This window comes from Achroia grisella, unplaced genomic scaffold (genome assembly GCF_030625045.1).
Source record: "Achroia grisella isolate CSIRO2021 unplaced genomic scaffold, CSIRO_AGI_Agris_v1 utg784, whole genome shotgun sequence".
Lineage (NCBI taxonomy): Eukaryota > Metazoa > Arthropoda > Insecta > Lepidoptera > Pyralidae > Achroia > Achroia grisella.
The window spans coordinates 2,189,956-2,208,384 of NW_026713024.1; the positions used below are offsets into that span (position 1 = coordinate 2,189,956).

The 18,429-nt window shown below is 32.4% G+C and overlaps 5 protein-coding genes across 6 annotated transcripts in view; 3 read left to right on the forward strand and 2 right to left on the reverse strand.

Moving 5' to 3' along the window:
• The first annotated feature begins 273 nt into the window (after positions 1 to 273).
• Positions 274 to 7,327, forward strand: LOC131851521 (uncharacterized). Its single transcript, XM_059202028.1, has 2 exons — positions 274 to 304; positions 6,675 to 7,327. The coding sequence occupies exons 1-2, from the start codon at positions 274 to 276 to the stop codon at positions 7,325 to 7,327; spliced, it is 684 nt and encodes a 227-aa protein (XP_059058011.1).
• Positions 2,191 to 3,304, forward strand: LOC131851567 (uncharacterized). The gene is made up of 2 exons (XM_059202082.1): positions 2,191 to 2,209; positions 2,541 to 3,304. The coding sequence occupies exons 1-2, from the start codon at positions 2,191 to 2,193 to the stop codon at positions 3,302 to 3,304; spliced, it is 783 nt and encodes a 260-aa protein (XP_059058065.1).
• A 1,940-nt stretch (positions 7,328 to 9,267) lies between the features above and the next one.
• On the reverse strand, positions 9,268 to 9,675 carry LOC131851522 (uncharacterized). Its single transcript, XM_059202030.1, has one exon. The coding sequence runs from the start codon at positions 9,673 to 9,675 to the stop codon at positions 9,268 to 9,270; it is 408 nt and encodes a 135-aa protein (XP_059058013.1).
• A 1,246-nt stretch (positions 9,676 to 10,921) lies between these two features.
• On the forward strand, positions 10,922 to 11,776 carry LOC131851523 (uncharacterized). The gene is made up of 2 exons (XM_059202031.1): positions 10,922 to 10,952; positions 11,139 to 11,776. The coding sequence occupies exons 1-2, from the start codon at positions 10,922 to 10,924 to the stop codon at positions 11,774 to 11,776; spliced, it is 669 nt and encodes a 222-aa protein (XP_059058014.1).
• Positions 11,777 to 17,068: 5,292 nt separating this feature from the next.
• LOC131851562 (lysophosphatidylcholine acyltransferase) overlaps positions 17,069 to 18,429 on the reverse strand; it is a 57,368-nt gene continuing 56,007 nt past the window's right edge. For both annotated transcript variants that reach the window (XM_059202077.1, XM_059202076.1), the window contains exon 11: positions 17,069 to 17,852. In XM_059202077.1, the coding sequence (XP_059058060.1) occupies positions 17,764 to 17,852 (89 nt within the window). In that variant the 3' untranslated portion in view covers positions 17,069 to 17,763. The remainder of the gene's footprint in view (positions 17,853 to 18,429) is intronic.

Below are 18,429 nucleotides of genomic sequence, written 5' to 3' on the forward strand. Positions count from 1 at the left end.
TTAGTGTAATGAAGTTTATGAATAAAAGGACAATGTAAGTCCTTTAACAACAACTTTTGTACGACTAAAGTACTTATGTGTTGTAATACAACAATTTTTTTATCTTTTGCAATACTTATTCTTACTGTGAAAGAAACACGGTACCTAATAATGAAATAAGCAAAATATATAAAATACAAATTGTATATATTTAAAACTAATAAGTAAGAAACATTATAAATAGACAGTAAATTAGAGCTGACTGTGAAATTAAGTATTCGAGCTCGAAGACTAATGAAAGGAAGCGTACTCACTTGTAATTACAGTTTGAAAGCTTACACAAAACAGTGTTTTCTACCACCAACTATATTTACACAGCACGGGCACAGAACTGAAACTTTTCTACAGTAACTAATGTATAATATAACGTCATATTATTACACTTCAAATATTTTTAATCTGCAACCATCGCGTGCGTTGCGTTATCGCGTGATACAGTTTATACATTTCGGCTACATTTTTCTCGTGTTTGTAATTTAAGCGGACGAAGTCGCACGTCCTATCACGTGAACGCACCTTGTTATACTGAGGGGTAGAAACCCCTACACTCCAATACTATAGGCCATAGAGCATTGGGAGCGATTGCGCAGAATGGCAAAAATTCTAGACTTCAGTTTTTGTTACTTTCTGCATATTTTGTTATTTACTAACGTGATGTTTTGTTATACCTTAATAGTTCTAAGTTATTTTATACTGGAAAAATGGAGTTTGAATACTTTAAAGTGCACGCAATCAATATAACAAACCAAATTTTTTTTTATTTATTTATTCAGACAACTTTATATTATTATGTAACAATATTGGCTCATATTATATATACTTTAAGGACTAACATAAACAAAATAATAAAACTTAGACTATGTGTCTACTACTACTATGCCACTACTCGGTAGCACCGGTACAAACTCGCTTCGGCCAGTAGTCCATCATGAAAGTTTATAATTACAAAATCTGTAACAATTAATATCATCTGGCAATTCTTTAGTGGATCCCCAATGTATAATCAATATTTACGCTTTTTTTAAATAAATAAATGAATATATAAATTACGACACTAAACCTTAAGAATACCAATTATGAATAAAGAGTCCAATTATGAATAAATATTATAACTTCTAAGTTCCTCATCAAGAAGAGTTCGAATTCGTCCTCTTAATTCAAATTCTTTAATTTATTATTATTACTCTTATTATATATAATACTACAGTAAAATTGACGACATCTTAATTTACAGTTACAGTTTCTTCTATACGTTTAAGACTACTCTGTACAGTCGGTATTGTAACAAAATTGCACAGTGTAGGTAAAATCCGCAAGTTTCAGTTCAACCATATAATCTTTGATACATTTCAGGGTGCACTAGAAAGAGACGGGTGATTGCCGAGTAGGCTTTGCGGGAAGAGTGCAAGTATATCGCCGGGCGAGGACTATGTTTGACCAACTTTTCTTTTAGTTCAAATAAAATATGAGATCATCCGCTCGCCGCGGTTCGGTTGGCGTGTGACGAATTATTCAACTATTACCTACTATCGATCACAAAGGGTTAATGTCTATTCGATTGCGATAGAGAGATCGTATAGCGACTCTTTCTTAACCAACTTCAAAAATAAGGTTTCTAATTCAACTTTTTAACTAAAGTTTTGTTACGAGAAATGAAAACCACATCGAAATCCGTTCAGTAGTTTTTTTTTTAATTATCGCTACTAGATGGAGATATTATGGATACTAGATAGCTGATACATATACATAGATATTTTTTGTAAATACATACGTATTATAAATAGAAAACACCCAGACCGATACAAACAATCATACTCATTAATATAAATGTTTGTGCCGTGCGAGGAATCGAACCCGCGACCATCGGTCGTAAAGCGGTGTGCTAGACCGCTACACCACCGAGTTATTTATTTATTTATTATTACAGACGTATGGGATTTTTTTTCTTTGTCCGTCGTGTTGACATCTACGCGTAGTCATACAGCGTACTTACTCTACCATTTAAGTATAAATATTGTCGCAGTTTCACTACACCGTTTATAATTGTAAGTAAATGAAATGGAATTACGCGTCTAATAACAAAGATTGCAATAAAAACACAACTGTTTTCCGTAGTTATTTTGTATTCATCATCAAAGGATTACATTAAATATGTTGATAAGTTATATTTGTAAGTGTTTTGTTATAAATGATAAATCAGTTTTTATATTCAACTTAAAAAAAGGTATTTTTTTTATGTGATAATGAAAAGGTGCACCTGCCTGAGCTAATGGTTTACGCTGGCGGAGCACCAGTAGAGGATAATCAGTTAGCCCATCGTCACTTGGAATTTAACACGATGGTTTCCGGGGGGCACCGCGTGGACGTCAACCTGACATGGTACTTTGCTAGCAATGGGGTCAAGAGTTCACATACTAACAATCCCTTTCTCTTCGTTCTCAGAATATTAACTTAGGAAACTTTTGCGCAATTTGTAAATAATAAATTCATTTATATTACAGATTTTATTAAAGTCTTGACCATCGTAATTGGTGTGGACGCAGTAAACGTAACGACGTCTCAGAACAATTCTATGACACTAAAGGAATCAATAAATAATGTTACAAATCAGCGCAAACTCTGGAACTTTAAAGATTACATAAAAAAGTTTAGTCCTGTCGTGGTATGGAATCGAATCGATAAACAAAACAAAGAATTAGGTGTTAATAAAACTTTAAAAGATGAACTACAAAACGTACTAACAGGTATAGACGAAACAGACGAGTTGATGTCTCTAAAAGTAGAAAATGGCGACGCAAAAATAATTTTGGAGCGAGATGGAAGAAAAAGATGGGTACCACCGGGAAATTATGACAGAAACGACAGGTTCCGTGACCCATTTTATCTCCGAAAAAGGTTTTTCGAACTAATGAAACAAGCTATTTATCAAGCGAGAAACAAAATGGTGATAATGCAAATATTTAGGAAGAAGTATTCCAATTCGTCGTTGTACAAAATGGGATTCTTGTTCAGCAAAACTGATATACGTTGCAAGATATTTTCGAAATTTGCATTTAGGGCTTTTAAGGCCTGCAGCGATTTGAGACAAAGAAAACATCCTCGCCACGATGTATTTGGTGTGCTGCAAACAGAAGAGAGACTGGTTCATATCTGGTTCGAAATAGAGCTACTGACTGATTTGATAGTTGAAAACGATGACAATTGTAAAGACGTATTAGACAAATATAACGAAAACAGAATAAAAATGTGGAAATTTGTTGATTGAGACTATTATTGAATGGTAGAATTAATCGTAGATGTAGATGAATACCCCAAATTTCTATAATTATAAATACAAAGTATCACACGGGTGCGTATTTTTTTATATTTCCGAAACATCAATATAATCTTTATTATAATAAAGGTTGATAATGGAGTGGAGATGTTTCTATTATATATCATAAAGTAGCGGATAAGGATAAACTAATAGACAAAAGAGTTTAAAATATGAGTAATTAAATAAAAATATCTGCCATATCCTGCTAGTTCTTCTCATTTAGTTGAGAAAAACTGACAACAAACAAACTAGATGAGAGTGATGACCCTTATAAGTGGAGAATGTCATAAATAAATAGATGAATTTAATATTGAATATCAAAAAATCAATGCCACACAAGCCTTGTGACATTTTAATGAAACTCTACATAAATTGTACAATATATCATTTTAATTAATGTTATACATACCTATATAAGTAAGCAATAAACAGGTTTTAAAAAAAAACATATGAGTTTATTGCTAGTTCTTCTCAATTGAATATGTATACTGAATTGGACAGTAAGGATAATATTAATACAAAACACTTGACGAGCTAGCGGTTAAAATGTTCTACATAAAGAAATTATTTTTATTTGATTTTATTAGGAAACAAATAAAAATGTATCATTTAAATTTAAATAATTTATTGTCTAATAAAAAGGTCATTTAGAATGAGTAAAGTATGAATATATAGTAGTTGCCTTATGAAAGTTCCAAAGTTGTATACTTCCTTTGCCAATTGCAAATAGCGCTGAGTTCTAGTGCCAAAAACTTTTTCTTTCTTTTATAATTTGTTTACCTATTACAAATAAATTAAATTGAAGTGTTTGTTTGTGATTTCAAATTAACAACTTTTAACTAAATGCATATAAAACTTAACAAACGAAACATATAGTTCTTTTATAAATAACTAATTTAAAAAAATATTTGTCTGTGTATTTGTGCTTTTTGACGAAAGCAGACAGCTAATTTTATAAGGAGTAACCTAAGCTACTTCTATTTTAAATTTTCAATGCACTGTAACCACTGAAACTGTACTCGGACAGAGCTGATTCAGAGGAGCTTCCTCCCGCCGACACTTACATTGTAAAATGAACTACCTGCCGAGGTTTTCTCAAGAGACTACAATGTGGGGTTTATCAAGAAGGGTCTATTGATTTCGACAATGCACCGGTCGGCACTTGACACCCCTGGTGTTTCAATTCATAGAAATATAAATATAAATAATCATTATTCAAATAAATTTAATATAAGCACTTTTGAATAGTCAAGTTTTTTGATTCTACCGCTTATTCAGAATGCAGATTAATCACAAGAAGAATAAGCAAGAAACTTGTGTGTTGCTCATAGACTATTGGTTACCGTTTTCCATTATATGGGCTGTAAACATGTTTGCTAGATTAAACCTATGACACCCTAGATTAAAAAAATAATAAATAAAGTTAAATTCCACGCGGACGAAGTCGCGGGTAATATTTAGTTTATAATATAGAACGGTAGACGCCACTTTCTATCAAACCGCTGCTGCTCTGTCAAACTTGCCAGTATCCCGAAATTATAAGTACAGCTTTTTACTTATTACCATTGCTTGACTGCGTACAATATCAAAGTAGGGGGGAAAAGCATTGTTGGTAATGTGGACTCTCGACCCCATTACTAGCAATGTACCATGTCAGATTGACCTCCACGCGGTTCCCCCTGGAAACCATTGTGATAAATTTCTGGTAAATATGTCACGATGGGCTAACTGACCTGACCTCATGTTCATCTTATCATCCTCCACTGGTACCCCGCCAGCGTAAACCGTTATCCTCACCGTTGCTTCTCAATAAATCTACGAAAATATTATGTATGCCAGGAAAAACAGTTTTAAAAAAGTAGGTGATTACACTAATAAAAGCTTACGTAATGTCAACAAACTAGTTTTACTTAAGTGCCGTTTGGCGAAAGTCAGTAAAGGTAAGTAGAAATTGCGTAAGGTTTTACAACAAATTCCCAGAGTCTGTAGTCAATTTGCCAGAAAAAAATTCAAATGTGTCATAAAATATTTTCTTTGTAAAAAAGCTTATTATAAAATTGAAGAATTTATAAATGATAATAATGTTTTAGTAGAAAATATCTAACTTAAAATTCATAGCACTGACAATGTTATCTGATTGAACAGAGATTAAGTGCGTAGCGGTTTCTATGTTGATTGTCGCATGCCTAATCCTTGTTTTTAATTAAATATAAGTAAATCAATATTTATTTAAAAGAGCAACACACAAGTTTCTTGCTTATTCTTCTTGTGATGAATCTGCATTCCGAATAAGTGGTACAATAAAAAAACTTGACTATTCAAAAGTGCTTATATTAAGTTAATTTGAATAAAGATTATTTCTATTTCTATCATCAATAAAAAAAATATATCAAAGTAACACATGTTAGAAGTTTAAATATGTTTTCCTTTCCATTAAACCAATCAAGCGTGATATGTATATTTTGTTATTTCATCTAGTACGTATTAAAAATCTAAATTTTAATTTTATTACAATTACGCGTATCAGCGAAATATCGCTACATTAACGATCAAATGAAAACAAATGAAAATCTGGCAGTACTATGCAATTCTTATTGCTCATTTCGTGTAAGTTTAATTTTAACATTGTAATTAATATAAATTTTTGTTAGCTTTTTAATTTTAGGTTCTTAATTGTACAATTAGGTTATGTAAATACTAGTAATAAATTTTATCGGATAGCTTTCATCTCAAAAAAAAAATTAAAATATGTCTGAATATATAATAATAATAATTTTAAGATAATTTACACAACTCCATCTAGACCCTAGCTAGCTAACTAAAGCCTGTTTTATGGGTAGTAGATAACTAATAAAAATACATAGATATTCTTTTTCGTAAATACATACATATTATACATAGAAAACACCCAAACCGACACAATCATACTCATGAATACAAATGTTTCCCGTGCGAGAAATCGAACCCGCGACCATCGGAAGTAAAGCGGTGTGCTAAACCACTAAACCACCGAGGTCCCAACCTACAATATATAAACTATGCTTTTTCTTGCAATTGGAATGGAAAACACCTAATATTACTATTTACCACAATAATGATGGTATGTGGTAACCGTCTCCTATATACATGTACAGCATTATGGATTACATACATTATCTGTCTATGCCTGAATGCATTGTATGATTGATTGATTAAAAATATTTCTATATAAGACGTAATTACTGAAATGTCGTATGATAAAGTCTGCATAGTCTAAAATTTTATGTTTCATCATGACATCTGTTCACAGATGCATTTTTCATTTCATGCGAGTCATTAGACAACACTGATTATCCGAACATACAAGACATGTTCTCCATTTTAAAAAACAATGAAACTAATTTACCAGCCAATGTAAAGACACTAAATATAAATCTCGATATAGAAAAGCTCGATGTAAACAAATTTAAAAGGAAAATGGAGATGTTTGAAAAAGAAATGACGGGGAAATTGAGAGACGTTGATAACAATACTGTCACCAATGGTACGTTAGTTAGGAATGATACTAGAAGATTTTATATCCCAAATATATGGTACGGATGGAGCGAAGCGTCTACCATAGCATTTAAGCTAAAAACTTTGGATATGATGCTACAAATAATATACATGGCAAGATTCAAAATAAAACGTCTAGAATCTTCTAAATACTTTAATCGAAGGGACACTGGCTACCGTATAGCATTTCTATATAAGAGGCTTAGGAGAATATGTAGGAAACTTTTAGATATATACATAACGTTGCTCAAGAATAGAAACACGGCTAGCGATTCTGACTATTCGCTGTCTGGTCATCAGAGGGCTATAAGGTACCACGTTGATTTTCTATATCTGTGGTGGGTGTTGGTCAGAATGGATGGAAAACATCAAGACCAGCACGAGCCTACATCGCCTATGACCATTACGGTGACAACACCCCATCGTGGCAAGAAGTGAAGGAATAAAATATATTTTTAAACTTACATTTACGTGTAATCGTGATGATGCGAAAATCTGTTAATCTGTTTGTGTGTGAAGCTTTCACGCTCACAGGAGGCATTAGAATGACGTTTTTATAGAATATATTTCAATATAAATTAATTATCACACCATCACATATGATAAGAGAATATTTCATAATATATGTTCGCGCCATCTATTGGCGACTGGTCACAAATAAATTTAAAGGCATGATTTTGGCGACAAACGGCGTCACTTCAACACAATTCAAATAAACGCAACATCCTAGTTTGTACCTATGTTTGTACATTCTAAAATACTAGATGTGCCCGCGACTTCGTCCGCGTATATTGTCAATACTTACATAGAACCTTTCATCTCCCCTTTCAACCCCTTACAACCCTTTTTTCGGATTAAAAAGTAGCTTATGTCCTTTCTCAGGTTGTAGTCTATATGTGTACTAAATTTCATTTAAATCGGCTCAGTAGTTTTAACGTGATAGCGAGACAGACAGACACACAGAGTTACTTTCGCATTTACCATATTATATTAGTAAGGATTAGTAAGGATAAAATAATAAACGATTCCAAGAGGAAAGGAAGACTTATTTCATTCAATATATAATAACATTAACTTAATGTATAGCTTATGTTACTCTAGGAATATATATATATATGTTGTTTTGTCTATTCATTATAATTTTTTAATGTTTCCAATAAAGGTTTTATCTATCTATATAATGTGACTTTGAATAATGTGCCTTTAAAACAGTGTAAGAATATTTTCTACTCAGTTCCATTGTTCTAAAGTTTACTTTTCTAGTAACAAAAGGCGCTCTGTCGCTTTACAGATAAGTCGGTTGTTAGTAAAGTGGATTTAATAAAGCATGTTGAGTCTATTCCGCTCGTAATATGCTTGATAAAGCTGATAGATGACGATGTATTCAGATACTATGGCCATACCCCTTCGATAGATCTCCCGTCTCATTCAAATTGTGATCATTGTGATCAAAATTACGTCGCCACGACCTGAGCACAGATTAGAATAGAATAGAATATAATAGAAAATCATTTATTCAAATAATCTTACATTGAAGCCCTTTTGAATAGTCATCACATTTTTTTTAGTCTACCGGTCATTCGGATAGCTTCTTGTGATGACACCATCACAAGAAGAACGAGCAAGACACTTGCGTGTTTCTCTTTTAAATAATTTTTTTCTTACTTTACATGTTTAAGTTTAAGTGTGTGAATACAAACTACCAATTAGCACTAATTCAACTGAAAACTCAAATAGAAAAAGTATTAAATATACAACCAACTGGTTAAACAATTAATAAGAGGAAATCAGTCATAGTGATTAGAGCGGACCAGTCCCAGTCCCCCAGCAGCACCCGTTAAAAAACTTAAAAATATTGTGTTATAATTATGAAAATACTTACATCCCAACATATAGGAACATGGATATCGTGTGCACTTTTTCTAGTTGCAAAAAACCTTTTAACGTTCTTTTTGAAGATTGCAGTACACTCCTAATGTTGGTAAAAAAGGATGTGGACTGCTTGAAGAATGTTGGGATGTAGGTAAGTATTCTCATAATTATAACACAGGGGATAGGAATAAAATAAAATATAGGAATAAGCTCTTTTCTTAAAGGTTTCAATATCGTATTGATTCGGAAATAGATGATTCCACAATGTGGTTGTGCGTGGCAAGTTTCTAGAAAACCGTACTGTGGAGGACCGCCATTCATCCAGATGATCAGGATGGTATTTTAGTTTCTGGCGGGTGGTACGATGGTGAAAGTCAGCAGCTGATATTAATCTGAACAATTCCTCAGCACACTCCTCCTGATATATGTGTTATTCAGCTGAATAACACATATATCAGGAGGAGTTGAAGTATAGCTATACTTCAATACTCTCTCTCTCTTCCTGGCTATATATCCCACATGGTCGTGGGGTCAGCTTTCCCTATTTTTGTCCGCCACTTTATCCTGTCCCGGACATCGTCTTCAGAGACCTCACACTCTATCATGTCCCTAACAACAACATCTTCCCATCCCTTCCTTGGTCTGCCTCTGCCCCTTCGACCAGGAATAGAAAGTTGCAGTACCAGGTTTCCGACGTAATCAGGCGGCTTTCTCTTCACGTGTCCATACCATCGCAGCCTACTTTCCTGCATTTTTTCAGCAATGTCGCGAACAGCCAGGCTTCCTCGTACGTACTCGTTGCGGATTTTATCGAGCCTGGTTATACCGCACATCCACCTCAGCATCTTCATTTCGGCAACTTGGATAGTATGCACGTTCTTTTGGGTTACGGGCCATATTTCACTGCCATACATAAGAACGGCTCTTATAATTGTTTTATAAATTAACCCTTTGAGTTTAACAGGCATTCTCTTGTCGCATGTAACACCAGTCACTTCTCGCCATTTAAGCCACGCTGCAGCTATTCGGTGTTGAATATTGCATTCTATATTCCCGGAGTTGTGCATTATACTTCCCAGATACTTATATTGATCACACATGGTGATCATTTGCCCTTCAATGGAAATTGGACTGTTATCAGAGGTATCTGGCACATTCATAGCCATGTACTGGGTTTTCGCAATATTCAACACTAGACCACCCATTTGTAACTGATGCTTCCAATACAGAAGCGACTCCTGTATAGTATAGCTATACTTCAATACAATGCCGCAAATACGGATTTGCGAACACAGCTGCACTAATCCAATATTTTTAGACTGTTTATTAGATTTCATAATTGATTTTTTAATTATGAGTAAGTACTTTAATACCTCTATAAAATGTACATAACAACATTACAGCTTTAAGAATAATTAATTGTTTGATAAAACTTTGTAAAAAAAAAACACCTACAGTAAAATATACTGCTCTATGACCGCTGTCTGAATGAGAAAAGAACAATGTCTCTATTGGCAACATCACTAATACTTTGTGAGTAATTTATATTAATATAATAATATCTATACTAATGTATATAAAATGTATAACTTTAGAAAGAGGTAAAGTTTGTGAGTTTGAATTATTTTTCGATTTCGTTCGTTGTACTGTCGTGTTCTACTGATTCGATGCATATCTTATTAACATTGTGAGTATAGATGAATGTTTCTTGCACGCTGAAACTACTGAGCAGATTTTGTTGAAATTTTACAGTGATATATCATCAGAATAACATATAAGCTATAAATTTCACGCTAGTGAAACAGTGAGCACAGCTTGTATAATATATATAGTATTAAGTAATTAATTTGTTATCTGTTAAACTAAGCATATATGTATTATATGTAGTTTGAAACTAAAACTGACAAATTGTATACTCAACAGCAAAACTGTTTTTTTTTTCAAACAAACAGAATTGTTTGCTTGTTTGTGTATTTCATTAAAACATAAACGCATCCAGATTGTTTGACTTGGTTCAAGACTAATTATGAATATTTGTTTTTTAGTATTTAGTACATATCATAATTCTAAGAACATATATGTGTAGCAATTCATATACTATGTATAAGTTATAAGTATAAGTTATATCTAATGATAATTACGTTTTCTTTATTAACTGGAATGGCAGTACAAGTAGATGGTCCGCCCTATGGTAAGTGGTAAGTGGTAACCATCTCCTATATACATGTACCGCTCATAGATCAAAGTAGTCATGGCTCCGTACTCTGTAATTTCACTGCCTTCTCTGTAGTTGAAAATCTTGAGATCACAAAGACGACTTTGTTCAAAATTTACCATACTTTTGTAAATAAAATTAGTTTAAAATAATATTTCGCAGCGCTCACACTTAGCATGGCACCAGCAACGCCTGAAGTTCCACATGCTGAGGTACTAGATGAAATTCTCACTGGCGTAATGAACCGTACTGAATTTGAAGGGTCTGTATTCAGTTATTTATTTGGTAACCACACTGAACCTCCAAACGAAATAAATATCCAGCACTTGGACGTTAGCATTTTAGATAGAGGAAGCGTACAGAAGATCATCGACGCAATCAAGGACCATTATGAAGCGAACAATACACGAAGACATGAAGCACTTCATGACAAGAACGTCTTTTCAGACAAGGCCTTCGATCTGATGAAGCAATCTATTTACGCCACCAGGTATCGGATGCTGGAGACCAAACCATTCAGAGATAAATATAAAAACGATATTAGCTACAATATAGCAGTAATGTTCGGCGCCATGATGCAAATAAAAACGAAGATGGAAAACATGTACGCGACAATGGAAAGGTTTCCAAGGAAAACACATTTCTTATGGTATCTAGTGTTATATGAGAAGATTTTGGCTTGTTACGTGGATGTAGAACAGATGACGGATAAAATGTTCCAGTACCACAACAGGTGGCTTTCACTTGTCCACCAAGCGAAGGATAAGCTGAAAGCTCTAGGAATGGGAACTGGTAGCTAATTATTACGTGTGGATTTATTTTGTTTAATTCCGCTACCATTAACATGTGTGACTAGTTTAATTCCGCTACCATTAACATGTGTGACTAGTTTAATTCCGCTCCCATTAACATGTGTGACTAGTTTAATTCCGTTACCATTAACATGTGTGACTAGTTTAATTCCGTTACCATTAACATGTGTGACTAGTTTAATTCCGCTCCCATTAACATGTGTGACTAGTATAATTCCGCTACCATTAACATGTGTGACTAGTTTAATTCCGTTACCATTAACATGTGTGACTAGTTTAATTCCGTTACCATTAACATGTGTGACTAGTTTAATTCCGCTCCCATTAACATGTGTGACTAGTATAATTCCGCTACCATTAACATGTGTTACTAGTTTAATTCCGTTACCATTAACATGTGTGACTAGTTTAATTCCGTTACCATTAACATGTGTGACTAGTTTAATTCCGTTACCATTAACATGTGTGACTAGTTTAATTCCGCTCCCATTAACATGTGTGACTAGTATAATTCCGCTACCATTAACATGTGTTACTAGTTTAATTCCGTTACCATTAACATGTGTGACTAGTTTAATTCCGCTCCCATTAACATGTGTGACTAGTTTAATTCCGCTACCATTATCATGTGTGACTAGTGTAATTCCGCTACCATTAACATGTGTGACTAGTTTAATTCCGCTACCATTAACATGTGTGACTAGTTTAATTCCGCTACCATTAACATGTGTGACTAGTTTAATTCCGATACCATTAACATGTGTGACTAGTTTAATTCCGCTACCATTAACATGTGTGACTAGTTTAATTCCGCTACCATTAACATGTGTGACTAGTTTAATTCCGCTACCATTAACATGTGTGACTAGTTTAATTCCGCTACCATTAACATGTGTGACTAGTTTAATTCCGCTACCATTAACATGTGTGACTAGTTTAATTCCGCTACCATTAACCTGGTCTCGATCATGATAATCGTAGCGGAATTAAACAAAAAAAGGGAAAATGTTAAGTGGTTAGGATACTTGATACGGCACGATGAATTTATGAACATAGAGGGAAAAATAGAAGAAAAGAAGGCAAGGGGAAGAGGAAAGCACAATTACATAAAGCAAATTTAAGACAAAATTGGAGTCGTGTCATATTAACATTTAAAGAGCATTGTTGAAGATCGTGCAAAGTGGCCAGGGCTCCACCGACAAGAGAGTGGCTATAAAATTATGAATGATGATGATGATGTGATGAATTATGAGTTACTAACATTTTAAATACTATAGATTTGTTTGTACTTATTATAGTGCCCCACGGTCTATGTATCATTTCTTGCATATTGATGATATCAAAAACTATTTTTTAAGTTTAGACAAAAAATAGTATATGAAGGTAAAAAAACAATATTATCAAGTATTATCTAATTTAATTACATAAAGCTTACATCAATATAAATAAAGAATAAATTACTATAACAAAGGAATGTTATTACAATAACAAAACAAACTATTACTAACTATACTGTCTATACTAGAATTAAGCCACATGAAATATTATTTAAACATTTATTTTAAATAATGACTAAAACTATTTTTTTAATTGCTTATAGAGGTTCAACAAACTAAGTACACAGATGTTAAAATGGAAGGAATAATCTATTTTATTATTTAACATACATAATTATAATATACATAAATATTAACGAATACAAACAAGAACACAAATATATTTTCATTGTTATTATGAACAAAAAGTTTGTTTATGGTTGGCGACAACGAAATAATGCCAAAACGTTCCATGTTTAAAAATAAAAAATATGCAGCGTATGAAAATAATATAGATGAAATACTTTTTGAGGGATCGGAGGAATTAAAAACATTGTTAGCTCTAAGAATAATATCTCTTGGATGCATTTAATTGCTTATAAACTAGCCAACGAACTAAATTTATTCTGAAACTACGTAGCTACTTTTAAACAGGTGTTAAAATTGAAATGTAAATATCGGTCCTTCTAATTGTTAATCTATTTAACATTCATAATCATAATGCTCATAACTATTATAATAAAAACATTAATCATACACACAAACATACAAATACAATTCCCACTGAGCAAGTAATCACTTTGTTTTTACATAGTTTTGTCGTCATCGATACAATGTGTCTATGGTTGGTATAACAAAATAATCACGGAAATTTCTATATTTAAAAATAAAGAAGTATACAGCGAATTAATATATTATCGACTTAATTTTTTTTTTTAAACATCAGACATATATAAATATGGAAAATACATTCCAAGTGCTTGTTACTTAGTTCCAAGCTAAGCAGATCTTGTGTTATGGGTACTAGACAACTAATATTTTTACTGTCATTTTTGACATGCATAATATACATAGAAAACACCCAGACTGATACAAACAATCATACTCATGAATACCGTTTGTACCGTGCGAGATATCGAACCTGCGACCAACAGTAGTAAAGCGCTGTGCTTAACCACTAGAGCACTGAGGCTAGACCACAAATACAGATGTATATATATAATAGATAGGATAGATATGAATATTAAAATACTATAGGAAGACTTATTTAAAACACGATCAAATCTTAATAATAAACTTTTGCCTCAATTGACTTAATAAATGAAAACAATTATTTACACATAACATTACAATTAGTAATCTCAATTAACATTATTTTAACCAGTACCTCATTACATCTGATATAAAGTAAACGAATAGACAGTGGTTCTCAAACTTTTTAGAGCGACTGCTTTACAAAAAGTGTATTAAAACTTAAATACACACATATTTAAAGACAGTGGAATTCAAACTTTTAACCGGCTGCGCTACGAAAAGTGTGTTAAAACTTAAGTACACACATTTTTAAAGACAGTGTTTCTCAAACTTTTTAAACCAAGTTCGTTAGAATATTTAAATTAGTATATAACATATTTCTAATCAACGTCTATCTATGACGAAAATAATATTTTCTCTTATCTCAATTCTTTATAGTTTATGTCAATGTAAAATTACTAAATTACTAAGATACTGGTTAAAATAATTTGTACTAAATTCACTACGTACATTTACTTAGTTACTAACAGAGCTCGCTTACAATTATCACATACCAAATGGTTTAAAAAGCACTAACATAGTCAAATTTGTTATAGAAACATTAATAATAAATAACCCAATGGGTTATTTGTCCAGGGACAATTAACACAGCGTCATCCAGTCCCACAACTTGAGAGCTTGTGTTATGGATACTAGACAGCTGATATAAATACTTAGATATATTTTTATAAATACATACATAATGTACATAGAAAACACCCAGACCGATACAAACAATTATATTCATGAATACAAATGTTTGCACAGTGCAAGGAATCGAACGCGCAACCATCGGAAGTAAAGATGTGTGTAATACAATTTATAATGGGATAAATATTTTAATGGTAATTGTCGAGAGAGTGAAATGACATATATATAGTATTTTAGTTCACAAAATACAAAAAATAAATTTTAAAAATAATAACATATTCATGTAAAAGACCATACAAATAAAATATGAAATATTTCATCTACTACTAGAAAAAAAAAAATTCTAGTTCCATGAATAGCCAAATAATGTACGTAACATATGTATGTTCGAACACAAAACAACTGAAAAATATAGACCGTTCAAACAGAACTTACTTTTCATTTATATTTCAACCCTTGTCATAGAAAGGATGAAACATAAATGAAGTAAATATAAATATAATTTATATTTCAACCCTTGTTTATCACACAAAGGATGAAACATAAATGAAGTAAATATAAATATAATTTTGTACATTTCTATGATTATTCAATGATTGCGTCAACTATATTTTTTTATAAAATTGACTTACTTTGCAAGAATGTGCTAACAATAGCACTATGTGTATTTCGTAGAAAATTCAGTGAAAAAAGTTTGGAAGATTACACCGACCGTGATATATCTTATTGTAACTATAATACTTACATATATATTCAGACATACATAAGGCGAGATTAAGTTCAAGAATAATCTCCTATCGTATCTAATCTAATCTAATCTCGGAAGGGATTTAAAATTGTTTGTTTTATATTTATGAGTTACTTTAATTTCGTGGAGTGGTTGCAAATTCACTAAGTACATAGTAACTATATAAAAACCAATGTACCTAACTGTGTACAAGTACTTATAAATATAAAAATTGAGATATTTAATTAATATAATTATTTAATAATAATTACAGATATTTAAAGACAGATTTATCGTATTTTTGCATGTTGCAATAGACATATATAGATATATTATAAAAAATATTAACGAACTTCCTTTATATGAGTAATGTCGAAACCATACATATTTTTTTCTGTCTCATCCAATTTTTACAAACTCCATATACACGACTCGAACAATTGAGATTCGTAAATAAATATTATTAACAATTATTAATATTGTTCTTTTAATTATCATTAATATTAAATAAAAAACTCGTCGTTAAACGAAATTTGCACAATAATTGCTTAAATAATATAAATAAATTATATAATTTATTCCAATGATTAATACGATTATAAAATATTAATCTCATAGGAGATAGAATAAATTTCTAATGACTTCCATTCTTTGAACTTTTATTTAATAATCTTAATGGTGATAACATAATAATATTTTTGAATAATAATCAAATATAATTCTTAAATTAATTAAATAAATTAATAATTTATTTCACTGATTAATGTGAATAACATGATTAATAAAATTTCAATTACAATTATTAAATGAACAAAATAAATTATTGAATTAATTCACTGATTAAAATATTAATCTCATAGGGAATATAACGAAATTCTAATTCCTTGTGTAGAGGGCTCCTTGGATTCAGGCCGATGGGTGATTTACTAGAACGTACACTTCAGATGGCATTGTAAGGGTCGTAGGTTTGATCTCAAACAGACTGAGAGTGACCAACCTCATAATCATCTGCTTCTTTCTTATCCCATTTATTTGGTGTCGGGGTAATATGTTTTTCTCTTCCATTCATCCCTGTTCGCAGTCATCTCGTTTTTTGCTCCCTTTCTTGCCATATCATCTTTCACTCTGTCCATCCATCTCTTTTTCGGCCTTCTGCCCTTATAACCATCCACATCCACATCCATATAACACCTTCCATAACATATCTTCATTCATACCCATTACTTTACGATAGTAACCAACTAACGCTTGGGAATGATAACCGGTCGAGAATTTTCATACAAGTCCATTATTAGCAGATATATCAACTGTACCTACACTTAATCTAGTTAATTTATACTGCGTAGTAACAAACCTAATAGTACAAATTATTATATAATATATCTATGACTGATCTACTTTGTTACTTAAGTAATTATTCATTTATATATGTCAACGTATGTGGCAGTTTTATTTAAAAAAAACCTAAAAATGTGATCGTGAACAATATTTATTTAAAAGAGCTACACGCAAGTGTCTTATTCGTCCTTCTTGTGATAAATCTGCGTTCCGAATGAGAAGAATAAAATAAAGTGACCATTCAAAAATGCTTGTATTAAGTTTATTTGAATAAAGGTTATTTCTATTCCACTCTATATAATTTCCATTGAACCAACATACGAGGTTTTTGACCTCCTTTGTAAAGTGTAAGAATTTAGCGGCCCGAGTCCAGAGAGTACTATCCACAAACTTAAAGTTACATTTGGGTCCTAAGTAACGTAATCAATCGTAGTTACAAGAGACAACCAAGTTTGTTTCCACCATCTGAATGCTTAACATGTAATCAACTTACATAGAATCTCAAAATGTCATCCACAATTCCAAACACAGCACTGTTCATGGAATACTGATCTGTAATACTAACGCGGAATTTCCAACACGTGGTGGGCACGTGTGCCACCAGCTGGGTGCACGTGGGAGGCACGTGGGCTACACGTGGTAACCTTCCCTCACTGACTTTTGGACTTTTGCTGTGTCGCGTCGCTGGCGAATATGAATGATAGCTCCGGTCGCTTCTGTGCGTAGGACATGAATTCATCTGTGGACAGAATTCGAAACAGTTAAATATCTTCACGACTGAAATCCCAGATGGGGCAGTCAGGCATTTCCAACTTTAGTCACACCAGATTGGGGGAAAAAGAATTGTTGGTAATATTGAGTAATAACCTCATTGATAGCAATTTACCATGTCAGGTGGACATCCACGCGGTTCCCTCTGGAAACCATCATGAAAAATTGTAATTTACCAAGATAGGCTGATCTGATCATGCTTATTTTGTTATCTTCCACTGGTGTCCTGACAGCGTAAACTGTTAGCGCAGGCGGGTGAATCATTTCGGTATGATCAGTAAAAAATACCACACCAGTTTCTATAAAACAGTATATCACCAGGGGTAGACTAAAAAGTTTTCTGCGTGGATACCTCAGTCTCACCTATTTCAGCCGACAAGCAGCTCGCTTTGTAAGCTGAGTATCGGTAGTAGGGTAAGATTAGGCAGTGAAATTACAGGATAAGAGTGTTATATCATACTGCTCTGGAATGGCAACGTATGAGTGATACCGCAAATATTATATTTACTTATAATAATATCCCTCGATTCACACAACGACATCTA